The sequence below is a fragment of the Fonsecaea multimorphosa genome (genome assembly GCF_000836435.1).
Source record: "Fonsecaea multimorphosa CBS 102226 unplaced genomic scaffold supercont1.1, whole genome shotgun sequence".
Lineage (NCBI taxonomy): Eukaryota > Fungi > Ascomycota > Eurotiomycetes > Chaetothyriales > Herpotrichiellaceae > Fonsecaea > Fonsecaea multimorphosa.
Genome location: NW_015971635.1, coordinates 2,300,979 through 2,325,758, shown reverse-complemented (window position 1 = coordinate 2,325,758; position 24,780 = coordinate 2,300,979). Strand labels below are relative to the sequence as shown.

Below are 24,780 nucleotides of genomic sequence, written 5' to 3'. Positions count from 1 at the left end.
GTCTTACAACGCCGGCTTCGCGTCCCCTTGCCCACCAGGCTGGCCTTGCTGAATGATGCCCTGCTGTCCCTGTTCCATCATCGTCCGCTGCCTCTCCTCCTCCATGTACTGCTGTTCCTCGCCCAGCGCGAGCGCATAAGGGATGCCCAATAACAGGATACTGGTCGCGATGACCCACAGGCTCTTTCCGCCGTAGGTGATTGAGGCGTTGGCCGCGGAATAGACGGACTGCGTGGCAGAGGCGAGTCTGGCGCGGGTTTTGGGGGGCACGATGTCGCGGAGAGCGGCGAGACGGTCGAGAAGTGTCTCGTCTAGGGGAGCCTCGATGGCGTCGTCTTCGGAGATCTCGGAGTCTGCATACAGGAGATGGAAATTGTTAGATTAGGATCTCTCGGTTCGCTGATGGGGTTTCGTATGGACTTGAGGGGAACAGTAGGTAGGGGAAATGGAACGAGAGCGGTGGTGGCGCATCAAGCAATAGAATGCTGCATTAGAGAGAACAGAGAAAGGATTTCTTACCGGTGTCAGTGTAGTCTTCATCGTCATCAACTAGCAGAGCGCCGTCTTTGGTAGTATCTGGCTTGTTGATGAAGTGCTCATCTTCGAGTTCTTCAAGCTTGACCATTTTGATTTGATCCCGGGAGCACAGACGTGGCCTGAAATATCAATGCCGACGGATATGATGAAGAGTAGTCCCTAAGGTAGAACAACAATTGATGCAGGCGGCAGTGCTGATGAAGTGACTGCAATGATGGAATTACTTTGCTACAAGAACTTGTAGCTCGCATGCCCATTTCTCCAAAATGCGAAATTTCGGGACCCAGGATTTCGGCGGAGCAGAAAACCTCGAGGCGTATATTCCTTCTCAGCCTCGTTGCGGGAGAGTATATTTGTTTACGAAATACACGACCCTTTTAATCCTGTTTAAAGGCCTCTTCACGCTGCTGCACGACCTAGGTACTGAACATTTGGGTGTTGTTGCGGCGGGTAGAGCCTGACTTGTGGGTTTAAATAACCTCATCCCTAGATGGAGATAGACATCGCATGCTCAAGGCGACCTGGACATTGGCAATGTGTTCGTTTTCTTCGTTTTCTAGCTCGTTGCATGCTAAGCTTTATTTGATTTTAGGATTTGAAACGATGCCTGGACCATTGCACTCGTCCGGTGCAGAAACTTGACTGTATGCTAACGGGAACAGGCTTGCTTGTCTCCCATGGGCCAAGAATTTAACTGAAGGCGTTGATAATCTCGACGACTGTGGTACAGAAGTGTCAGCATTTTCTTACGTTCACCATGAACCTGTTCTCCAGACAACTTGTCGACTTACAGGCAGGTTTCAAGCTAGCACCGCCAACCAAGAATCCGTCCACATCGGGCTGTTTAGCCAATTCTCTGCAGTTCTTCTCGTTGACGCTTCCACCATAGATGATTCTCGTATTCTCAGCGGCTTCGGAAGAGACAGATTCGCTCAACCATTTTCTGATGGCTGCATGAACTTCCTGTGCTTGTTCTGCAATGAATCGGACACATTAGTCACTTCCTCTCAACTTGTCATCAATGAGCTTTTCACCATACCAGTCGTTGCAACCTTGCCTGTTCCAATGGCCCAGATCGGCTCGTATGCGATTACCACATTCTTCCAGCCATCCTTTCCAATAACCTTGTTCACTGCCTCCAACTGTCTCGTGACCACGTCGACCGTGATTCCCTTCTCTCGCTCCTCAAGACTCTCACCACAGCACAGAATGACGCCGATACCGCCATCAAGTGCGGCTTGGGTCTTGCAAGCCACGAACTCATCTTCTTCCCGGAGAATGGTTCGGCGCTCCGAGTGACCCAGCAGTGTCCATGTAATCCCGCTGTCCTTCAATTGCGCCACTGAGATTTCACCGGTGAAAGCGCCATTGGGCTTGTCAAAGACATTTTGAGCCGCAACTTCGATATTGGGAGAGAGGTGTTCACGGGCAAGGAGGAGGTACAGACTCGGTGGTGCGACCACGACTTCAGTGTTGGGGTCTGGGAAAGCAATCGTCAGTCAAGGTCTTTATGCAATCCATCTACAGCAACATAACCAGATGACTAGGGATGTAAGGATAGACATACCGAGCTTGGATGTGGACAAGTTGTGGACAATCTCTTTGATGGACTTGATCGTCCCATTCCTGGCGGAGGTGGTGCGTCAGTAAAGATGCTCTGGCCGGTCACAGAATAGCAGACTCCGGCCTGTTTTGCCCTTCCATACATTTTAAAATTGCCGCCCACGAATGGTTTCCGACCCATTTTGAAAGAATAGAAGAAGCCTGGGGAGAGGAAGTAGTAGCCCGGCTGTCAATGGAAATATCCTGCTGCAAAGCTCGGATCACAGAAGGATAGGACGAGAAAGAATAGTCTCGAGAGTGTAGAGACACAGAAGAATGAGTATTCAGGGGATATGAATATCTCGGAGAGCGAATGCTAGCTATAGTCAGTCGGAACAGTAGAACAGCAGAAATGCTTTTCTTCCTCCGAATCTGTTGACATCGGGCACAACGGAGGCGGGGCTGCCAATGACGGTCGGTCGAGGGGCAGTTGGGCGAGGGAAGTTTTTCCGAGCATCTCGGTCCGTGCATTCTTCCGTTTTATTATCGTCCCTTTGACGGATGGAAAGCAGCACGATGATTTAGTTGCTATGGCTGGTAGGGCTAGATGTTTATAAGACCAGATGCTATCCTCTTTCTCAATGTCAAGGCATTGTGGCAGCAGTTAATTTCGGCCATGAGCGCTCGATGCCTACTGCTCCTAACCAACAGAAGGCTTTCAATGGCAACTGGAGACAATACATCCCTTGAACTGTGCCATACTCTCCGTCGCCATCACAGAGGTATCTACAGAAGTAGCGAGGGCAACATCGCTGGGAAAAGGCTTGATGGTATATGAATGCAAGTACAAAGTTGCGACCCGACGAGAAGAACAGAAGATGGAAATGCATTTGATATGTTAAATGGCTCACCGTAAATACTACGTCGCGGTATAGATTTCTCCGAGACGCAAATCTCAAAATCTTTTCTACTTTGCAAGATTGAAATAGGCGGCGCTCCGTCAAAGTGCACGCAGTGGAAAGCAACAAGTACTTGACAGCGTTTGCACTGGCAGCGCTTCGTCTTTAAACTGTCCTAACTTCTCTCCTACCGTGTTCACTAACTTGAACCGTCCCACCGACCGGTCACGCCTTCTGATCTCTCCTTCATCCCTCCGCAGTTCAGCGGCGATGGCAGCCAAACGCCCAGAGAACCCTGATGGGTTGCCCGCAAAACGTCAGAAGACCGCTGGCGGGATGGATCCCAAGGACAACCCTTACCTTGCTCATTGGTACGACAATGAAGTGAACGGACACACAAATGGCTCGTCAACCCCTCCCACCCGCAGTGACGGACCCCTCGCCGACTTCCAGCGGCACAAGACTACCGCTGCGCTGGCTCGAAAAGCCGAAGACGCCAAAGTCAATCCTTTCACAGGGCGTGCGCATTCCGATCGATATTTCTCCATCCTACGTACCAGAAGAGACCTGCCCGTCCATGCCCAGCGAGACGAATTTCTGCACTTGTACCAGCAATCCCAAATCCTTGTTTTCGTCGGCGAAACTGGTTCGGGAAAGACGACACAAATCCCCCAGTTTGTCCTCTACGATGACTTGCCACAGCAAGAACGGAAGCTTGTCGCCTGCACACAGCCTCGTCGAGTGGCTGCCATGTCAGTGGCGGAACGTGTCGCGAACGAGCTGGACGTCAAACTTGGCGACGAGGTGGGTTACAGCATAAGATTTGAGGACATGACAAGCCCGAAGACGATACTCAAATACATGACCGACGGCATGCTGCTAAGAGAGGCCATGAACGACCATGAGCTCAGCAGATACAGTACCATCATCCTCGACGAAGCCCACGAGCGGACATTAGCCACAGACGTATTGATGGGTCTCTTGAAAGAGGTGGTTCTGCGCAGGCCAGACCTCAAACTGATCATCATGTCTGCAACCCTGGATGCTCAGAAATTCCAGAGATACTTCAATGACGCGCCTTTACTTGCCGTTCCAGGTCGAACACACCCCGTCGAGATTTTCTACACTCAAGAACCCGAGCCGGATTATGTTGAGGCAGCAATCAGAACCGTTCTGCAGATACACGCCACGGAACCCGAAGGCGATATCTTGCTATTCCTCACCGGAGAAGAAGAAATTGAAGACGCTTGCCGAAAGATCTCCCTGGAAGCCGACGAAATGATCCGTGAGGCTGATGCAGGGCCCATGAAAGTGTATCCCCTCTACGGCACACTGCCTCCTGCACAACAACAAAAAATCTTCGAACCAGCCCCGCCACCACGGCGAACTGGTGGCCGAGCGGGACGGAAATGCATCGTTGCCACCAACATTGCAGAGACGTCCCTGACGATTGACGGGATAGTGTACGTGGTTGACCCGGGCTTTTCCAAACAAAAGGTGTACAACCCACGCATCAGGGTCGAGTCGCTTCTCGTTTCGCCGATCTCAAAGGCTTCCGCTCAACAGAGAGCTGGTCGTGCTGGTCGTACTCGCCCGGGCAAGTGTTTCCGGTTGTACACCGAAGGTGCCTTCAAAAAGGAGCTCATTGAGCAAACTTACCCCGAGATCCTCCGCTCTAACCTCTCGTCCACCGTACTGGAGCTAAAGAAACTTGGAATTGACGACCTCGTGCACTTTGACCTAATGGATCCTCCTGCCCCGGAGACCTTGATGCGAGCACTGGAGGAGTTGAACTATCTCGCTTGTTTGGACGACGATGGTAACTTGACAACTATGGGCCGGCTTGCGTCCGAGTTCCCTCTTGATCCAGCACTGGCAGTCATGCTCATCTCTTCACCCGAATTCTACTGTTCGAACGAGATTTTGAGCTTGACTGCTTTGCTGTCTGTACCTCAGATCTTTGTAAGACCTACGTCGGCACGGAAACGGGCAGACGAGATGAAAAATCTCTTCGCTCACCCTGACGGCGATCATCTGACAATGTTAAACGTCTATCACGCTTTCAAAGGTCCTGAAGCCCAGGCGAATCCGAGACAGTGGTGTCACGACCATTTCTTGAGTCTCCGAGCTCTACAATCTGCCGATAATGTGCGTCTACAGCTGAAACGAATCATGGAACGAGAAGAATTGGAATTAATGTCAACACCGTTCGAGGACAAGAAGTATTATGAAAACATCCGGCGAGCCCTCGTGTCTGGTTTCTTCATGCAGGTAGCGAAGAAGGAAGCCAATGGCAAGACGTACACGACAGTCAAAGACAACCAAACTGTACTTTTGCATCCGAGTACGGTCCTCGGCCAAGAGAGTGAATGGGTGGTTTACAACGAATTTGTGCTTACCAGCAAGAACTATATTCGGACCGTCACGAGTGTTCGAGGCGAGTGGCTACTCGATATTGCACCGGGTTACTACGACATAGAGAGCTTTCCCAAGGGTGAAGTCAAGACGGCGCTTCAGAGAATCGCAGAGAGGGTAGCTCGGCGGCAAAAGATGAAAAGTGGACGATAGATTTGCAGCATGCGCAGATATGGCTTAGACCACATGCCAAACATGGCCACATGGCACTGCAGAATCAAGCGAGGCAAGTGGCTGGTTCTGCCCTACAAGGGGCAGCATAGGCGAATGATCGAGTTCACAGATGAGAGGCTGAAGACGCCATTAGAGGTCCCCCTGCAGCGGCGACAGATCTGGACCCTTGTTCGAGTCGGAAAGAGTTTTCCAAGCGGTGAAGGAGTCGCCTGCAGCATGTCAGCATTTCCTAAGCCATTTCTCTACGATGTTTGTGCCACCAAACGCACACCACATCGGACAGGTCCTAGTCGGACCATCGAGACTTTCACCGCATTCACCAGGATACGATTTGTACTGTACGATTGATAGAAGACACGGAGGCGCCACAAGGCCGGGGGAGGGGGGCAGTCGAAGTGGTTACGAGCAGTGTTCCGGAACTGACCCATGGCCCCCGGGCCGGTGGTCACTTCAGCCCAGTGGCATTGATTCCGCCCTCACCAGGAGCTGGCGGCCTTGCCGCCCCTTAGCAAACATGCCAAGGCAGATATGGATTAGACGCAAAACACTCTCGTTGCCAAACTCGCTGTACAGCTGTATCTTCCCATCCCAGGTTCGGTCCTTCTGCCCACATACTGATCTCTCGAATAGGACTTTGCCTGTCCCCCTAGTCAGTCCAAGAGCGGTCTGAAACCTATGAGAAGGCAATTGCCTTAGCTGGAAAGTCGCCATTGGGCGCCGGATCTCTGGGGACCCTGGACGTCTCACTTTGCCGAACCCTTGTACTCAGCCTCAGCAGCTTTTCCTGACTAGTTTGCATGCACTTCCTGTCAGTCTGTCTCGCCGAATGACGAACCACGGGGTTTGAACGCCCTCCTTCACCACACAAGTGTTAGATTCGACCTACTGCCTATTCGACAGCCTGGACCGCTTACCCAGCTGGAAGCACGAGCCTTACGAACCCCGAACACTGCGCGCCTAATCCCCTGCTCGTTTGACCGTGCTCGAAATAGTGGGGGGGCGATGCAATAATGGACGACGAGATCTACGGCACCGCCGTCGGTCGACGACCTTCCAGTCGCTTGTGTATGTGCGCTTGCAAAATTGCTCGTGTTTCTTGGTTCCAATTGTTTACTTCACAGCTATCAGATCGTTCTCCAAAGGTCTGACGGCTATCCTTTTAATAGTTGTCGTTGGTTGTATCTCCCGAGCTTGGCCTCTCCCGACGTGTCTTTGTTCTTCCTGCACTTTGCAACCCTCAATGAGAAGCCTAAACAATGCCCAAACAGTCGAATTGTCACTAAAGAATTCAAGAGATCATGGTCTCCGACAATCACTCACTCTACACATCCGATCTCCTGATGGCGCACCTCCGAAGACAAGAGGCCTTCAATGATTCCGACTATGAGTCGTGTCCGGTCGGAGGCGAGTGGTGGAAGTGTGAAGATGTCAACTATCCGACATTTATCGGATGTTGTTCAAGCAATCCCTGCTCTGGACAGTTGTGCCCTCAGAGCAACTTGTATCCTATGGGTTTTGGCCCGGTCACTAGTCCAGTGCCGGACTACCCGAATCATTCGTGCCCATATGGCGGACTGTGGTATACTTGCGCCGACAATTCTGTTCCCTTCCAAGGCTGCTGCGCCAGCAATCCGTGCAATGGCCAAGGATGCCCCGCCTCTGATTTACGACCTGCCGGTGTTCATACGGTGGTCCTGGCTGGAGGCTCGACCTACACAGTTCCCTCCTCGGTTGCAACGACGGCTTCAGCTTCTATCTCGCCGGCATATGCTACGACAACATCGAGCACGGCGTTGCCACAACCAGTCTCGAAAACAGTTGATACAGCTGCTGTAGCAGGCGGCGCCGCTGCCGCTGCAGTAGCCTTGACTATCATCATTGGGCTCGCGGTCTATTGCCTCATACGGCGCAGAAGAATGAAAAAGGCTCTACAAGAAACCGCTCAGCCTGGACAAGGGCCACAAGAATACAAGCCATTCTACAAGGATCCTTTCGGTACAGTGGCCTCAGCCTTAACACCCCTTCCTCGATACTCGGGAAGCGCTTCCGCTATTCAAAGCCCTTTCTCGTCTGTACCTGCTTATTACTCGCCCCGAGCACCCAAGCCTCAAGATGGAGAGCCTCAAGAGATCATGGGCCTCGGCCTAACCGCAGATGAATTCAATCGACGCAATAAATCCAGATCACCCGTCAACCACATTGTCGACGGCCCTATTGAACTTGCCACCCACCGCTTCTCGGCCAACCAACCCGATGCGGAGGCTGCAAGCCCTCTTTTAGAGTCAAAACCGAAGGACAGACCGACCAAAAGATTGACGAAAGCCGGAGAGCCAGATTCGCGAGCGCGATTGCGAAACCGTGCAGCAGTTTTTGACTTGCGCGCAGAAGTGTCGCGGAGTCCTTCAAGAGGGCCGGCGCGAGGTTTCGAGTCCGACGACTGAGCATAGGGAAGATAGCTGTCGCGCATCTTCAGGTGCGATCCAGCCGAGAAACAATTTCCGAACAAAATGTGTGACCTTCTTGCTGTCTCTTTAGTGGGACCAGCGAATCGAGGCCTCTTTACACTTTCCCAATGCAGTCCCAAATTATGGTCCCAAATCCTGGTAGCGAAGTCAGGTATCCGACTGGTCTCCCGACAACAGCCACCTGCCAACCGTTGTAGTCGACAAATTGCTTGAAAAGGTCCAAGTACAGTCTCGACTCTTGCGGTCCCTGTCACCCTGACCCTTCTAGCTTATATTGAACGGATTTCTAAATGCAGTTTGTTGATGCGAGCCGCACGCAGACGGAAACCAGCAAGATGCATCCTTTTGGCCCGCCACCCTGAGTCAGATACGACGTCGACGTGGCGGCCCAAACTAGCCATGACGGACGCAGAGACATTTCAGCCTATATTTCAGGACCCTGTGTAAAATCACGAGCGCTTTTGCTGTTTCGGCTGAGCATGCAAGACTTGGGAGTTGTGGAACACATACAGGCCATCGATCTTGGGGGGTATACTCTATAGGCTATTATAGGTTTGCGTTCTCGAACCGTCTGGGCAAGGTGGTGGACATTCTCCGTCGCGGGGGGGGATGAGGGCTGTCTTTGGCGCCAATGGATGGGTTGGATAGCGTGTATAAAGACTAATGGGCCCAGTCCTAGCACATAAGAGCAGAAAGTGAATGAGGCTGAAGAGGATCCAGGAAGAAATACATAGCAAGGCGGCCACTCTGGTTCGTTGCATAATCCGCGCTATCTGATTGGTTCCCGGTATTCCCTTGGCGTTATTATGTAATCGAATTTTTTCTGAAAGCCTCGAATAGCGCGACTCCTTGTTCATTCTCTGGAGGTGATAATCAGCAACGAATGTTAGCACCCACTTGACTCTAGTCTCGTTGCGGTGGCTCTGTTTGAACGGAGGGAGAAGATTCTATGTTTTGTCGCCGCTCTTTCTCATGCGCATCACCGGGGTACTCATCTTTCACTTCATCATCTCCCATTCACCAGACCTCTGCGGTCCGTAGATTCACCAGCACCGCACAGCAATCTTCGGCAACATTCCAACCATTCAATCGCAATCGCAGAACCACGCGCAGTCTATTATCCCCGGGGGAGTACAATGCCGCATCGATCGCGGCGAGGATGGAGAAAACCAACGGTTTCAAAGGGCCCTTAGGTCGCGCCAAGAGGCTCAGGCTGGAAGAGCAACAGCGTCGATTAAAGGATGGCACGCCCGAGCAGGTCCTGACGATCGAGGCGGACAGTCTGCTCTCGAAAATACAGCATTATCAGCAGCAGCAGCAGCAGAATGATGAAAGGGAAGACCACGATGAGGTAATTTCTCGAGATGGTGGGGAAAGAGGATCCAAAGAAGGACAGGATCAGTATCTTGCAGGTGACCAGGACGACAAGCGCCGCCCAGGGACCTCGTCGTCGCGGCCGCGAACCTCCCGTCCCGACCCGCACACAGAACTCGAGCTGGAGATCGTCGAGCTCTCGTCCACCGGCGACGGACTCGCCTATGCACCTCCTTCCAAGGACTTCATCTACGTGGTCCCCTTCGCCGTGCCCGGCGACAGAGTCCTGGCCAAGACGTTTCCCCAGCGCGAGGAATCCCCGCTATGGGCACGCGTCGATTTCGTCAAACTCGTCCGCCCCTCGCCTCGTCGCGAGGGCGTGAGTCCCCAGTGCCCCTATTTCGGAGTCTGCTCCGGGTGCCAATTGCAAATGCTTCCCTACGCGGACCAGCTCGCGCACAAGAAGACAATCGTGGAAAAGGCGTTCAAGCACTTCTCGAACCTGGACCCGTCGCAGATTCCCCCGGTGGACGACACCATCGGATCACCCCTCCAGTACGGCTACCGCACGAAACTCACGCCGCATTATAGTGGAGGCACGAGGTCGAAACCTCTCAGACAAGGGGACGACCCGCCACCGTTCGGGTTCATGAAGAAGAACACGCCCCATATCTTGGACATTGAACAGTGTCCGATCGGCACGCCGATTCTCAACAAAGGTCTCAAGATACAACGGAAAAAGATGCACGGGGAGTTTTGGAAGAGCAAGAATGGCGCGACGGTCCTGTTGAGGGAGTCGACGAGGCGCGAAATGATCCCGTCATCAGCACGGGGGAAGATATCGACACAAGACACCTTGTCAGGCGACGACGATGGGCCCAAGGAAATGGTTGAATCCGCAAACGCAAACATAGGCAAAAACGGACAGACGACACCCTCCGCCTCCTCCTCGTCTTCTGAATCGAATACTCAAGATCTGTCGTCCCTACCGCTGGCCTACGCCGGCGAGCCCCTCTCAACCGAGCTTTCCTTCCCCTCCCCAACCACCCCCGAAATCACATACACGTACCCCCGCTTCCGAGACATCAAGACCTACACTTCAGACAACAAAGCCCTGACGACAGAGCATATCGGGCCATACACGTTCACCACGCGGGCAAACAGTTTCTTCCAGAACAACAACTCCATCCTGCCTACTTTCTTGACCTACATCCGTGAGAACCTGCTTCCAAAATCGACACCCCCCCAAAAATCAGTACCCACCACGCCAACACCAGCACCAGTAGTGTCTTGGGTGGGCTCTGGCGTCAACGTCAAGTCAGAGTCTGAAGAAGAGGCCCCTGGTCCCACCAAGGAGATCAAATACCTGCTCGACGCATACTGCGGCTCGGGCCTGTTCAGCATCGCCCTGGCGCCGTACTTCTCGTCGGTCTTGGGGATCGACATCGACGCACTCTCCATCTCGTGCGCGCGCGACAACGCCAAACTGAACCACACCGCCAATGCCAGAGAAAACGCCGCTGGGGAGAGCAACACGGGCTTCATCGCCGCCGACGCCCAAGCTTTGTTCACCGACGTGCCCTTCCCGCCCTCCCAAACCCTCGTGGTCATCGACCCGCCCCGCAAGGGCGCCTCGCCGGACTTTCTGCAGCAGCTCTGCAATTTCGGCCCCAAGCGCGTCGTCTACGTGAGCTGCAACGTGCACACCCAGGCCCGCGACGTGGGCATGCTGGTGGCCGGATTCCCCGGCGGGAGGTGGCGGTACAGGATCGAGAAGTTGGGCGGGTTTGATTTTTTCCCGCAGACGGGACATGTGGAAGGCGTGTGTTTCCTGAATCGGGTCGGGTGAGAGAGAGATCTCGATTCCCCCTTCTTCTGTTGCGCCCCGGGGTTTCGAGGGACGAAAAGCATACTACTAGATTGGATTCGGTCGGTTGGATAGCTGAGGCATGCGTAGCAGGCGGAGGAGGAGGAGTTGATAGAAGAGAAAAACCAGTTGAGAACGGAGTCGTTGCTATCCAAGATTGTCTTTTTTGGATGGCATAATTGTATGATTATTAGACGGCCTAGTTCTTCTTCTTCTCGCAGCTGGTCTTGGCCCAATATTAGATCATTACGGCGGATCTGGGCTTACTTGGGGTCCGTCCTCCGCTTTGTCGGTCGAGATTGTTCCAACATAATTACCACGTCTGGCGCCTCCATATCATGGGTGCAGGATCGGTCGGACAGTCAGTCAAAGCGTCAGAAATCCCCTTGACTCTTGGAGTCCTTGTCCTTGTCCTTGGGCGTGTGCTTATCCTCGACCTCATCCTCGTCCTGCTCCGTGTGCTTGGTACGAAACGCATTCTCGCCCTCGGACCAGGCCTTCCGCGCGGGGCCATCTAGGTTCTCAAACCACAGGTAACAACCCATGGCGGCCTTGAAGTCTTGGAACTTATTGAGGCCAAGCTGGGCGGAGCGCTCGTGGAGCTGGCTCACGAACCAGGGCCGGTCGTGAGGTGTGTAGGTGGCGCCGATGCAGCCGAGCAGCAGCGTCCAGAGCACCAAGGGACGGTACTCCTCGCGGCCTCCCCCCGGGGTGAATTTGTGAAACTTCTCGGTCAGGGCGCGGCGCAGCGCGTGCGCTAGGCGGGGCTTGATTTCCGAGGAGTCGATCTGCGGGTACACGACCATGTCGTCGTAAAGTAAGGCGCCGAGGCGCGTAATAGCAAAGATCAGCCTTTCTTCCTCGCTCCCGGCCTCACTCACCGGAATCTCGGTCGGCATGTCCAGAATCTGGTGGTGGTTCGCACGCGCGACAGCCAGCAGCCGCCGCCACTCCCGCGTCCGCTCGTAGCCCGGTTCTAGGTGGCAGAGATCCACGGTGATGGCGGCCGTGACAAGCAAACGCTCGCGGAGGCGCCCAATAGCGTCCCTCGCTGGTAGCACCAAAAACCCCGTCCCGAGTCTTCCAAACGTGCCGTTGCGGAGGGATATCTTGACCCTTTCGGTGTACTCTGTCAGAAGTTTCTCGTAGCTTTTCAGAAGCGGGAAACTCGGGGGTTGGATAAGGGTTGTGCAGTTGTTCAGGCTCCATCTATATTGTGTTCGTCCAAATGTTAGGATACGGGGATTAAAAAACGGGAACATTTTCCCTTTTGGGTTCCGGCAGACCACTTACAGCCATATCATTTCTGCAATGCCAATAAGTTCGATTTCTTCCAAGCCGCCCTTGGCCTGGATGAGGAGATTCATGGCACGGATATGTTCGGCATGCGGTACTTTCCTACCATACCGGATAAGGAAGCGTGCACCAAGCGTCGGCGAAGGGGGGTGACTCTCCGGAAACACCCGCTTGTCCCAGTCCAGTCCTTGGTATGAAAGATTGTATACCGCCATAACGAGCGAATCGGTCGGGATGTCGTTGGGTTCCATATTCTGGATAATTTGCCTTACCAGTCGAAGTGCCTTGGTGTGATGAAACAGCCTCAGCCGATCGAACATGGCACTATATCCGTAGGCGCTGTACATGGCTTTGCCGAAATCTGCCACGCTCGCGAGGTGGACATGATGAACGGCAGAACACTCCTGTGCAGCCAAGCGCCATTGCCGCCGCCCTGGATGGACGGCTGGCTTTCCTTGGACCTCAATCAGGTCAGGCCATAGCTTGTCGTAGGCTTTGAGAACGAGAGATTTTTGGTCAGCAGGGCTCGATGCATCGCGATTTTGTCTTTTTTCGGCAAGGGTAGATTGAATGGCATACTGTACTCAATGAGGTCTTGGAAGACTGCCGGATGCTCTGACGCATCGTAGGGAGAGAATGGATCCCTTTTGCTCTGCGTCAGAGCATTATGGACAACCACCTTGGAGGATTCTGGTGTTTGATCCTCTGTGCCATCATTTGCACCATCGTCTGCGGTGCGCTTCTCTTGTTCGTGTCGTTGGGATGATTCGCACTCCATCTCCCGGCGGAAACTGCAAAGCCTTGTCAGCAAGGAGATCTAACTGTGGGCTCTTTACGCCCCCAGTGCTATCTGTTTACCTCATCTGCCTTTCCCAGCGAGCGCGTCGACCGACATATTTGGCTGCATGGCTTCGGGCTTGTGCGATTTTGATGGTCTTGTCCTGCCCAGTTTGACGGGAACCGGGATCTTGGATCATGAAACGGACCGTTATTGGAGCCGACGAGGCGTTGGAGGACGCCATGGCGGAGTGGGTGGGAGGGTTAGAGAAGGCAAAGGCACCAAAGGATTGACAGGCCGGACGGACAATGGCCCTATCCCTCTGTCAAGTGCTTCCATTTAATCTTGCTGGGGCACAGGATGTTTGGACCATGACGCCCTCTTCCACGCAATCTGACAGCAGGCCTAGTGCTCGAGCCGAGTTCGTCTTCTTGCAGGGAATCGGAAGAGGAAAAGCGCTCAAGTTAGTCTGGTGGCACAGTACCAAGGAGATGGAAAGGATCAACCCCTGGCCTCAGCCCTGACAGGAAGGAAAAGGATAGACGGCCAGTTGCTGGTGAAGCGAGGCACCCACGCCGTTCTGCCGACGGGGATTCCTCTACCGACAGTGGGCGCAGGGTGGGCGTTGGGTAGGCGTGGAGTTGGGCGAGCAGTGGGCTGACTCTGGTCACTCGATTGGGCGAGATTATGTAATCGCTCTGCTGGAACCATCCAACGTTTAGCCACTTATAAGGCTTTACACAGGTTTGGCTTCGTCCTCATTGTCTGATGTCCAGTTCGATCACAAGTCATTACCTCGATCTTCCAAGGAAAAAGGGAGTGAACGGGTACCAAGCCCCGTCGTCAATAGCACAGTTTCAGGGACTTTTTCTCTCAATTCGTCACGTTCTATCTCGTCAGATCTCGGTGTCTAGGTGCTTCCCGGACCTCCCAGCAAAGCGAATCTCCTGACAATGCTCGGGCCTATCTCGTCATACTCGGCCTTGGTGTGGCAGTAACTTCGGAATTCAGGTGTCTGACCAAGGAGACTGCCACCAAACCAAGGTCCATGCCTCTGGCGCTTGTGGGTTACCACTTGGACATCCAAACCACCACTCTTGGCTCCACCGCTTCGAGCCTCCGATGCTCGGATGCGAGCATCAACCAAGTGTCTGATGTCTCGCTGTAATCTCCGACCAAAATCCTTGTACAGGGTCGAACCGCCCGACAGGACAATGTTCTTGTAAAGACCTCTTCGAACGTCTATCGGGGACGATTGGATCACTCCATCGACCACGGTGGGGAGCGGAGTGAGGAAATCCGAAGAATAAATTTCCGGATTGAAGAAGATCTCGGGGGCCAGGAATCGCTCGTAGCCGACGTCAATCGTGATGGACCTGCCGTTAGGTTGGGTCACAGTGTGCTTGAGAAATCGATCAGGTTCTTTGTCATAGCGTGCAAACTCTTTGACGATGTCGGGGCAGACATAGCAGTATTCCTCCTTGACTTTCTCTGCTGTCTTGAGACTGCTGTCTGGCTCTCCTCTGTCTCGCAGCAGGCTTTGCACAAAGTATGTAATATCCCGTCCAGCGATCGGTATGCTCTTGATCGACGAACCAATAACATATCCTTCAGCAACGGGAATGATATGGGTGACACCGTCTCCAGAATCGATGACCGTGCCGGTTAGAGATCGGTCCGTCACTTTCGAAGATGTCCACGAAGCGGCCAATGCGAGAACGGCTTGTACGGCAATATATAGACCCGCGCAGTTGAAGGACTCGAACATGATCTCGGCGGTGTTCTCGCGGTTTTCGGGAGGGTTAAGAGGCTGCGAGCTAGTCAACATTTTGCCATTGGCAGTAGATCAACAACACTTACGGGCTCTGTCAGGAGAAAGTAGTGGTCTTCCGGCTCAACTCGCAGGTATTTGAAGATAGAGTTTGACCAGAAACGTTCCATATAGTCCCAGTTCTCGATCTGACCGTGTCTGATGGGATAGTTGATGCTGTAGCCAGGACCGGCCGAAGCAGCGAGCGCTTCATCCCCAATGAAAAAGTCGAGATCTTCTGTGCCCCGCTTGCCCGCCAGATTGGAACTTGGTCCTGCACCACCAGTGAGATATGAAGGTTTGTTGGCAACTGCCGGTCTTCCCGAGCCTGTTCCTGCAGCGCCGCCGCCGGCCCCTTTCATAGCAATGGCCGTGGGAAAAACGAAGGAAGGGGCATCATTTCCGGCGAAGCCTAAGTCGGGACAGGTCAGAAATGCAAGAACTCTGGAACGACGACGAGCGTACCAAGTTTGGAGAAGCCAGTTCCGCTGGGTGACTGTTAGCAACGAGCGCCGTAGGCTGGAGACGGAGTACATACTTGTCCATGACAACGGCAGGCGTTTGGGAGGCCATCTTGAACGGCTAGTTGCGGACTAACTCGAGGAACAGCAGCGATGCGACGGATGGAGACGGGGACGATGAGGAGGAGGTCGCTAGGATGAGTCGATACTTGTCGGAGGGATCATTGCCAACGAAGACCAAGCCTGAAGAGAAGAAATATGCAGCAACTCAGGCACCTTGTTTCCACCCACCGAGGTGTGCAGGCAGCTTTCAATTGTGGGCAGAAGACGAGTCAATTGAGGGACAGCAGCAGTGAGACGAAACAGTATTACTAGTGGATGGCAGTTGGTGGGCTGGCACCCGCCGGGCAAAAGTGGGCTGTGGATTATGTCATCCACGTGACCGTACTTTGCAGTCAAACCAACCTGCACGAGAAATTCATCCCTTCAACAGGACCATAAGGGACATCAATATTGGCCAGTATGCTAGAGGTGTTGATCTCACGCAGCTTCACTGCTATACCTCTTTGCCAGCATCGGGAAAGTTGCTTGTGTGACTCAAGGTATATCATTTGTGAAGGTCGCATATCCCCAATACTTCTGTAGAATTCCAGAGCCTCGCACAGCCGCCCACCATCAGTACCTAGGTACCTAGGTATGTAGAACACATTCGTTTTCGCACCACGCGAGCTTGTATGGGTTCTATGATACTAGGTAGACAGTTGACACACAACTGAGGCTGTTTACCGGAATCGGGTCCACAATTTTCCGACACCGGGCCAGTCTTCTCTTACAGCAACCTGCCAGTGCTCTCTTTCCTTCCTTCTTTCCTTCCCTTCGCTTGTCCTTCACAAGAAGGGGATTGCGGCGGTAGGCAGAGCCAACGTTCATATTATGACGCTGTGCTAGCAAGTCGCGACTCCCGATCCTGAGGTCGCGGCTCAGAAACGCCAGGCAGGTTGTCGACTTCCACTTGACTTTCGTTTTCCGCTTTCATATCTCTGACTTCACTTCACTCCTTCATCCCATTCAAACATTCTTTCACTTATTCAGGCGGGCTTCCTCACGCCCCAGGCCCATTCTTTCTTCCGGAAGTTTCTCTTCTGCCACAGCCGTTTTCACCAGTAGGATTAACCCCTTCAGTTCTTTTCACACAGTTCTCCCTCTCTGTGCCTTGCAATCCGCGCCCCGTTCCGCGTCCACCGCCTGAGTTTCCTTTCACACGAGTACTGCGTCTACCTCACTCTGAATCTGGGACGGCCTTCTCTTCGCAATTGAATACCTTCTCTCCATGCTGATTAGAGTTCACTCCCTTCTGCTCGACTAATCTCGCTCAATGCCCCGTCGGCCACGAGCAGCCGGCGACCTTTGTGCCATTTTCATCCACGCTGGCGCCGGGTTTCACAGTCTACAAAATGAGAAAAGTCATCTGCTTGCAGTCAACGATGCCGCCAGGGTCGCCATGGCCGTATTGAAGAACGGAGGTGATGCTATTGAGGCTGTGGAGATGGCCATCCGGCTGCTGGAAGACAAGGAGATCACCAATGCCGGCTATGGGAGCAACTTGACCATAGACGGGCAGGTCGAATGTGATGCCACCCTGGTCGATCACCTTGGCCGGAGTGGCGCAGTTGGGGCGATCTCTCTAGTCAAAAACCCGATTGCCGTCGCTCGCCTTGTTCTTGACGACACCACGAAACCTATGTCACTTCACCGTGTACCTCCAAACCTCCTGGTCGGTCCTGGTGCCACCGACTACGCCGCCGATAAGGGCGTCCCAATTCTCCCTGCGGACTTCTTGGTCTCGGCCACTGCGCGTGCTAGATGGAGCAGATGGCGCGACGAACTTGAAGACACCAATCGGCGGCAAGGTCAGAGCCAGTCTTTTTCGTCGACAACGCCACAGGATGACTGGGGCCGTACTCCAACGCCGGCCGCTCCTCCCCTTAGTCCTAATGTATCCCCCTTAGCTCCCGGAAGACACGTCAGTCTCTCAGAGATGCGTCCCATGGTGCGTCCGTTGATGGCCTCAACAGCTGATGTGCCTACACTGTCACACCCAGGCGGAGGCAGGGACCCGGGATATCCTTCTTCTGTCTTCCCCTCTCGATCAGCAACTCAGCACAATCCACTAAACGGAAATGCATCCCAGAATCATGTCGAGGCTGCCTCTGACGATAGTGTTCAATGGCTAGCGTCAGCCCCCAAACGTCAGAAAATCAATGATTCCTTCGACGGCCCGGCTGAAGAGGATCCCCATTTTGTTGTTCACCCTGACGACAAGCGAAAGGATGACATACAGGACACAGTCGGCGCCATTGCCATTGACTGCTTCGGGCGCATCGCTGCGGGCTCATCCTCCGGTGGAATCGGCATGAAACACAAGGGCCGATGTGGTCCAGCTGCTCTTGTCGGCGTCGGCTCTGCCGTAATTCCAATTGACCCACAGGATCCTACTCAAACTTGTGTAGCTACAGTCACCAGTGGGACGGGAGAACATATGGCTACAACGACTGCTGCAGCCACGGCTGCCGATCGGATCTACAGCTCGGTGCGCAAGGAACGTGGACAGCTCGAGTCGTGCAACGAAGACGAGGCGATGCTATCGGTCATCAAGAACGACTTCATGGGCCATCCCGGTGTGAGCAGCAGCCCTTGTGCTGGCGCCATCGGGATCCTGGCCGTCAAGAAAAGTTGTGACGGGATCTACTTTTATTTCGGCCACAATACGGACTCGTTTGCCCTTGCTTCGATGCATTCAGAAGAAAAAAAGCCGGTATGCACCATGTCACGCAGCCGTGGCCGCGGGTCGATCGCTCAAGGAGGCAGAGTCTCCCGAGCAAAAGGCGCGCGGCGCGCTGACCCCCTGGAGAGGCAATCATAGGTGTTCTGGAACCCTCGACGGGCATGGGCATTGGTCTTTGCAAAGGTTCACCGTTCAAGACAGGTGCAAGGGCAGGGTGGAGACGAGGATGCTGTCAGGGGACGAGTGGCAGAGGTGGAAGACTGGGGTCAAGATCAGACTGCCAAAGAATCGAGAAAAGACTATGTGGAAAGGAGGCGGGGATAATGATAGCCTTTTCTTTGCTCGAGCCTCGAAACATCAATGAGCCCTAAATTTTCAGACTAGTGGACGAACAATCCGAAATCCTATCCTATCCTATCCTAGACAAATATTGCATCCCTGTGCGCTTGAGATGCATATTTGCCGAGTCTAATCACGGTCAATAACTTTTATTTTGTGGACGATTATTGTAGACGAAAGTCCCCCGGGGAGATGTCCCTGTTATTACAATTTGAGCGCACTCGGTGCCAAGTGGATCACCTTGCGGCCGTCGCCTGCTGCTGCGGCCTCTTCTTCTTTGATTTGGAGGCGGCGACGACCACGGGCGTCTTCCCATAGCCGCGCTCGTCCACAGCGAGATGGGTGCCGCAGGTCAGGCAGTCGCCGTTCTCCGGGGGCTCGCAGAAGATGCTCAGGCAGATGGAACACACAAAGCCGACAGAAACCACATTGCGGTGGCAGAAGCAGGCGGCGCGGAAGTCGACGTCGATGCGCGTGGGGAGGATCAAGTGCGCGGCCCGCGTCAGGGGGCTGGAGAGGAAGCTGGTCAGGAGGTAGGTCAGGAGGGATTGGGAGGCTGTCTTTGCCGGGTTCGGGCCGTTGGGGGAAGAGAGGTGGGCGGGGATGAAGATGCCGTGGGTGGCGTCGGCGGCTTGTTGGAGGAAGACGGTCGAGTTGGAGTGTGCGTGCGAGCGGGAGTTTGGGTTTGAGGTCGACGAGGATGTGGATGTGGATGATGGGTCAGTGGTTGAAGAAGTCGCTCCGGTGGCTTTGGAGGAAGAAGAGGAGGTGGGGAGAGGGAGTTGCAATATATCAATGGGGATGGAGAGTCGCTGGCATGCGAATATGGCGTTCATGATGGGGATGTATTGGTGAGCCAGGTCGGTTGAAGGGGACGCTGAGATGAGGAGGATGCGTGATTGAAGGGACTGAGTAGCTCCTTCTCCAGCCGCCGCGGCCGTCGGGTCTCTGGCACTGCCCGCATTGGTGCTGGATGATCCGACTAGAGATTCGGTGAGCAGGATGGATTCCCGGTTGATATAGGAGAGTGCCAGGGTGAAGGCTCCCGCGATCATGGTGGATGGAGAGCCGGCAACTGCATCTGGAGAGGTGCTGGAAAGCAGCGAGGTCAGGTTGCGAAGGAGCTCTTCCTCGACGAGGCGGAAGGGCCGGTATTTGCTGCCCGTGTTTGCTGAGGACGAAGGGGGAGGAGGATCCCCCGCTGGACCGTTAAGTTTCAGCCTTTTGGCGGAGTCGGAGAGGTTGTCGTCTGGAAGAGAAGATGGATCTTGAGGTTGTCGCTTTGCCCGAGTCGAGATGGAGCGAGGGAGTTTCTGTTCGGTCGGACTGGGATAGAGCCATGTGGCTTTGTCGCAATGAGAAGCGATGACGGCGACTTTGTTGGTGTAGTTTGCGGCCAGGTGGGCATTGATGAAGACGAGGAGGTTTGCCACAGCGCTGGAAAGAGGAAGGGTTTGGGAGAGCAGTGACCATGCTGCTGGGTTGGTGTCGAGGATCACTGCGAGGAGCGAAGGGGATTGTTCTGTTGCTGTGATGTGTTGGAGGAGGAGAATGTCAGTTCCATGGCAGCCTTGTGATATCGAGCGAGCCGACGAGCCGAGTATAGATAGTGAGGATTTGACAGAGCCTTGAGGATTGATTTTGAGGAAGATGATTGGAGGGGAGCCGTAGCTTGAGCCTTTGAGGGCTGGGCCTTCAGGGGGAATCTTGGGCCCGCGTACAGCGGAGTGGCGGATGAAAGATTGCGCGATGAGGAATAGCTTCTTGGAACTACTTACAGTGGGATGGCTTGTCAAAGTGCTCGGATGCATCAACCGCATTCATGATGGGGTGATGGTGATGGTAACCGTGATGACGACGACGGGACAACGATATTAGAAATCAGCAATCAGAAGGTGGAATATTTGTGGAATGTGCGAGGCGAGAGGCGAAATGTGAGATGTGAGATGTGGGATGGTGCGCGGCGTTGGAGATGAGGATGAATGATGGGTTTGCTGAGTTGATGAGTTGATGAGATGCCGGTTTGGATGGATGGATGAATGGATGGCTGAGCGTGTGCTGCGTGTAAGGGTCAGGTGGAGGGATTGAGCAGCACAAGCACAAGCACAAGCACAGCACAAGCACAGGGCGCCTAGGGGCACAGAGATAGGCGTAGAGGAGGCGTGAGGTTAGGCGGTAGGCACCCACCGATAAGCCTGAGGTACGAGTAGTAGATAAGTACCTAGGTAGGTACTTAGTAGGCAGCTACCTGCGATAGGCAGCCTCCGGTCCAACAGGTCAACAGTGCCAACAGTCCAACAGTCCAACAATCCAACAGCCCAGAGAACGTGTGAGAACTGCTGGATGCCGGATGCTTGCATGAGCCAGACAAGACGATAAGCACCTTTTTCTCGCTGGGCACTTGCTCTCACTTCTCACTTCTCTCACCTCTTTCTCTCACTTCCAAGGTTCTTCGGCCTTCAGTCAATGATGCTGGATACAATGTAGATACTGGCACCATATCAATATTTTTATGGATCGCACATGTTAATTTTGTTAATTTCCGTCTGGCGTTCGCGTTGCCATTTTTACTCTCTCGCTCGCCCCCCCTTTGGCCCTTTGAGACGCAGGCTTCCTGGGCTTCCCAATGTTTTGACTCATTATTTGTCCGCCAAACACATCCCCTTTTGGCACCTGTTGCTATCGTTATTCGGCCCTTCTTCCCTCGTCTGATTCCTCCCTCCATTCCCTTCTTTTTGTACTCGGTACTCCTCCAGCTACATTTGCATGTGCATGTACCTTTTCCCTCCTCGTCCTCCTCCCCTCGTATTCCTCGCTACTCTCACACCAAACCAAAAAAACTTTTCATTCCTCTCGCAGCAGTAGCCTCTTGCATCATTTTTTCTGCATCCCACGTGGCCCGTACTTGGGTCAAACGGCTTGTCCAGCTTGGAGGCACCCAGAAGCAAATTCAATTCGCTGTTCCGCCAACATCCCTTCCAATAATTGCGACAATCCGCGGATCTGTTTGGCCATTTACAAAAACAACCAGCCTTATCCTCTTGCTTCACTTTTCGAGTTCGACATACATACATACCTACATACGCCCCAACGCCCACCACTGAGGACAATAGATTCACAACACTGGGTGCGTCTCCATCAGCTGACCAACACACCCATTCAACTTCTCGATTCTTTTTGGTTTCTCCTCGCTTCTTCGCCGCCTTGCTCGCAGCTCAAAAACAGACCGCCCATCCTCCCATCCTCCCGCCTGCCGTCCGCCTCCCGCCTTCCGGCTTCCGTTCAAATCTTTCGCTCGCTCTTCACGCCTTTATAAACGATGTTCTCGGCCTCTTAATCTCACGTCATTCTCCCTTGAAGAGCTCGACCACTTCAAACCTCCGAGTTCTTCATACCCTCTTTTCGTCTTCCTCTACATCACTCTCCCTCACCGCTCTGAGGTGTGGAGTTCCACCCTCGCCTCTTTGGTCCAATGTCTTCCATGTCGACCGTCCAGCGGATGAACCGAAAATTATCCGAAGAACGCGATGCGGAACGCGCCTCTCAGTTGGCCAAGGAAGCCGTCGAACTCTCCAACGCCGGTGACAAAGTGGTACGTTTTATCGCCTGGCTACAATCTTTACTTTTAACTTTTATCGCTCACATTTGCTCCATCTAGCAAGCGTCGAGAAAGCTGAGGGAAGCCGCTGCATTGGGTCATGCCAACCCGGATGTCCAGGCGGCCTTTTTCGCCATTCACCATGATGACCAGCTCAATTCGCCCCTTTTGGACCTGGTCAGGAGGTATGCCCTCTACCACGACAACTCGGCCGGTGAAGATGCTATCAAGTATCTGAAGAGCTCCGAGGCTTCTAATGCTGCTGCTGTTGCCCTCGAATGCTTACAAATCATCCTCGAATGCCGCCAGTCCACCATGTCCGACGCCCAAGATTTCATCATCGCCGAGCTCGCCAAACGGAGTCCCGCAGTTCGAAAGTATCTGGCCACTGAGCTCCAAATTTCGACGACCTCCTTCTTTGAGAATGTTTACGAAAGGGGCGATGACGCCGCCAATTGCCTTCGCTCTGTCGTGCTCGATGTCACATTATGGCCATCCGAGGACGTCCGACTCCGCGTGGAAGATGATCTATTCCAGCTCTTCCTCGCCAAGTTGATGGAAACTGGCCACGATCATGATGGCCGAGCTCTCAAAGGCATCGCCCTATTGTTGATCGCCGACACGCAGCGACTTCATACGTTCATCGACGAGGATGCATACGAAGCCCTCATGGGCTCCCTGGATTTGAGACTCCCTCCGGATGTCCGAGGACAGGCGACCCTCGTCCTGTCCAAGTACTTTGAAGTGGCGGAACCCACCGGTCAAGAATATCTGTCCAACTATATCACAAGCCACGTCCAACGCAAAAAGGGCGACGACCTCGTTTTGGCTTTTTCGGCTGGGGCAAGTCTCTTTCCAGTCATCCCTGCCGTCGTGGCTCCGCTCTTTTTGGTGGATGGCTTTCTCTCCTCGCTCATGCCGCTCCTCGACAGAAGGTTCAGCAGTCCTCTCGTCCATGACGCCTTCCTCTTTTTGCTCAATGCTGCTTGCATCGACAGCGCCTGTCGGACAGCGATCGCACAGCACTGTGCATCTTGGCTAGCGGATAAAGTCAGCAACGGCACCGGCAAACAGCCATCGGTGGCGGCCACCGTGTTGGCTAAGTTGAGAACTTCGGGAGTCAAGATCGGGGATCAGAGAGCCAGCAAGGCCGATGATGATGTTAGTGAACTCGTTGATCTTTTCAAGAAATCCCTCACCGTTGTTGAAGAAGGAAAGAACATTTCTGACTCGATTGAAGGCCTTGCGTATACATCTTTAAAGCCCGAGATTAAAGAATCGCTCGCAAAAGATAGCAAGTTCCTCAAATCTCTCCTTCAAGTCCTCGACGAAAACCACACTACTCCGGAAGTCGTGGTGGGGGGATTGAGTATCATTTCGAACCTCACACAATATGCGCCAACCCTGTCGGAAGAGCAGAAGAAGATGTCGCAGTTGAAAGCATATGCAAATGCTACGAAACCTGTCGAACCGAACCCTTTGGAGGATGACGAGCATGTGCGGGCACGTTGCACAGCGGTGGTCCAGGCGGGAATCGTGGCCTCACTGATCAGACTAAACAAGGGCAGGTCTCCGGCTACAGCACAGCTGAGCGATAAAATACTCCTGTCGCTATCCATGAATCCAAAAGATAGGGGGAAAATTGCTCAGCAGGGAGCCGTCAAACTTTTAGTTTCTCACGCACAGAGAAGTCTACAATCATCCGAGAACACTCAAGCCAGCCCCGATGCCGCCCACGCTCTGGCGCGGATCTTGATCTCCTTGAATCCAGCACACATCTTCACACCGGGTTCGACGCCTGATATCACGGATGCTGTCCCACCACTAGTGGCGTTGCTGAAGTCCTCGGGCGGAGCAGGCCTTAACGACCAGCCGCGAGATCTCCTTCCAGTCTTCGAAAGTCTTCTTGCCCTAACCAACCTGGCATCAGCCCCTACCTCTAACGCAGCTTCTTTCATCATAAAATCTGCCTGGGACGACATCGAAGATTTTCTCCTGGGAAACAATGAGCTCGTCCGCCGTGCAGCTTGCGAATTGATATGTAATTTGACAGTGGTTCCCACCGGCGCCGAGAAATTTGCCGACGGTTCGAAGCGTGCAGCACAACGATTACACATCCTTGTTGCGATGGCCGATGTTGAAGATTTACCCACAAGGCGCGCTGCGGGTGGGGCCCTAGCCATGCTCACAGAACAATACGTTGACATCATAACCGCAATGCTCGAATTCAAACGAGCGCCAGAGATTCTTCTAGAGCTATGCCTCGATGAAGATCCGGGCGTGGTGCATAGAGGCTTAGTCGTGGTCAGAAACATGTTATGTTGCGACGAAGCAGATGTGGAGAACAAGACATTGGCTCTCAGGGTTAAAGAGGCGTTCAAGAAAGAAGGCGCCGTGGAGAAATTGAAGACTTCTCTGAAGCAGACCAAGGATCCGGAACTGCTGAGCATCGGAGTACAAGCTTTGAAGGTCTTGGTGGACGATCGAACGAGGTGAACGA

At 53.6% G+C, this 24,780-nt stretch overlaps 10 protein-coding genes across 10 annotated transcripts; 5 read left to right on the top strand and 5 right to left on the bottom strand.

Moving 5' to 3' along the window:
• Positions 1-3: 3 nt before the first annotated feature.
• On the bottom strand, positions 4-625 carry Z520_00876 (uncharacterized protein; the record flags this gene model as incomplete). The annotated part of the gene is made up of 2 exons (XM_016771396.1): positions 4-353; positions 520-625. The coding sequence occupies 2 exons, from the start codon at positions 623-625 to the stop codon at positions 4-6; spliced, it is 456 nt and encodes a 151-aa protein (XP_016638306.1).
• Positions 626-1,227: 602 nt separating this feature from the next.
• On the bottom strand, positions 1,228-2,281 carry Z520_00875 (triosephosphate isomerase; the record flags this gene model as incomplete). The annotated part of the gene is made up of 5 exons (XM_016771395.1): positions 1,228-1,256; positions 1,329-1,511; positions 1,577-2,017; positions 2,105-2,163; positions 2,244-2,281. The coding sequence occupies 5 exons, from the start codon at positions 2,279-2,281 to the stop codon at positions 1,228-1,230; spliced, it is 750 nt and encodes a 249-aa protein (XP_016638305.1).
• Positions 2,282-3,248: 967 nt separating this feature from the next.
• Z520_00874 (pre-mRNA-splicing factor ATP-dependent RNA helicase PRP43) lies at positions 3,249-5,546 on the top strand (the record flags this gene model as incomplete). The annotated part of the gene is made up of 1 exon (XM_016771394.1): positions 3,249-5,546. The coding sequence occupies one exon, from the start codon at positions 3,249-3,251 to the stop codon at positions 5,544-5,546; it is 2,298 nt and encodes a 765-aa protein (XP_016638304.1).
• Positions 5,547-6,865: 1,319 nt separating this feature from the next.
• On the top strand, positions 6,866-8,008 carry Z520_00873 (uncharacterized protein; the record flags this gene model as incomplete). The annotated part of the gene is made up of 1 exon (XM_016771393.1): positions 6,866-8,008. One exon carries the CDS (start codon positions 6,866-6,868, stop codon positions 8,006-8,008), a length of 1,143 nt encoding a protein of 380 aa, XP_016638303.1.
• Positions 8,009-9,191: 1,183 nt separating this feature from the next.
• On the top strand, positions 9,192-11,195 carry Z520_00872 (uncharacterized protein; the record flags this gene model as incomplete). The annotated part of the gene is made up of 1 exon (XM_016771392.1): positions 9,192-11,195. The coding sequence occupies one exon, from the start codon at positions 9,192-9,194 to the stop codon at positions 11,193-11,195; it is 2,004 nt and encodes a 667-aa protein (XP_016638302.1).
• Positions 11,196-11,587: 392 nt separating this feature from the next.
• Positions 11,588-13,531, bottom strand: Z520_00871 (uncharacterized protein; the record flags this gene model as incomplete). The annotated part of the gene is made up of 4 exons (XM_016771391.1): positions 11,588-12,422; positions 12,507-13,002; positions 13,089-13,300; positions 13,368-13,531. The coding sequence occupies 4 exons, from the start codon at positions 13,529-13,531 to the stop codon at positions 11,588-11,590; spliced, it is 1,707 nt and encodes a 568-aa protein (XP_016638301.1).
• A 666-nt stretch (positions 13,532-14,197) lies between these two features.
• Positions 14,198-15,670, bottom strand: Z520_00870 (uncharacterized protein; the record flags this gene model as incomplete). Its single annotated transcript, XM_016771390.1, has 3 exons — positions 14,198-15,097; positions 15,148-15,585; positions 15,632-15,670. 3 exons carry the CDS (start codon positions 15,668-15,670, stop codon positions 14,198-14,200), a joined length of 1,377 nt encoding a protein of 458 aa, XP_016638300.1.
• A 1,263-nt stretch (positions 15,671-16,933) lies between these two features.
• Z520_00869 (uncharacterized protein) lies at positions 16,934-18,481 on the top strand (the record flags this gene model as incomplete). Its single annotated transcript, XM_016771389.1, has 1 exon — positions 16,934-18,481. The coding sequence occupies one exon, from the start codon at positions 16,934-16,936 to the stop codon at positions 18,479-18,481; it is 1,548 nt and encodes a 515-aa protein (XP_016638299.1).
• Positions 18,482-18,918: 437 nt separating this feature from the next.
• On the bottom strand, positions 18,919-20,502 carry Z520_00868 (uncharacterized protein; the record flags this gene model as incomplete). The annotated part of the gene is made up of 1 exon (XM_016771388.1): positions 18,919-20,502. The coding sequence occupies one exon, from the start codon at positions 20,500-20,502 to the stop codon at positions 18,919-18,921; it is 1,584 nt and encodes a 527-aa protein (XP_016638298.1).
• A 1,661-nt stretch (positions 20,503-22,163) lies between these two features.
• On the top strand, positions 22,164-24,776 carry Z520_00867 (uncharacterized protein; the record flags this gene model as incomplete). The annotated part of the gene is made up of 2 exons (XM_016771387.1): positions 22,164-22,274; positions 22,341-24,776. The coding sequence occupies 2 exons, from the start codon at positions 22,164-22,166 to the stop codon at positions 24,774-24,776; spliced, it is 2,547 nt and encodes an 848-aa protein (XP_016638297.1).
• Between the last annotated feature and the right edge of the window lie 4 nt (positions 24,777-24,780).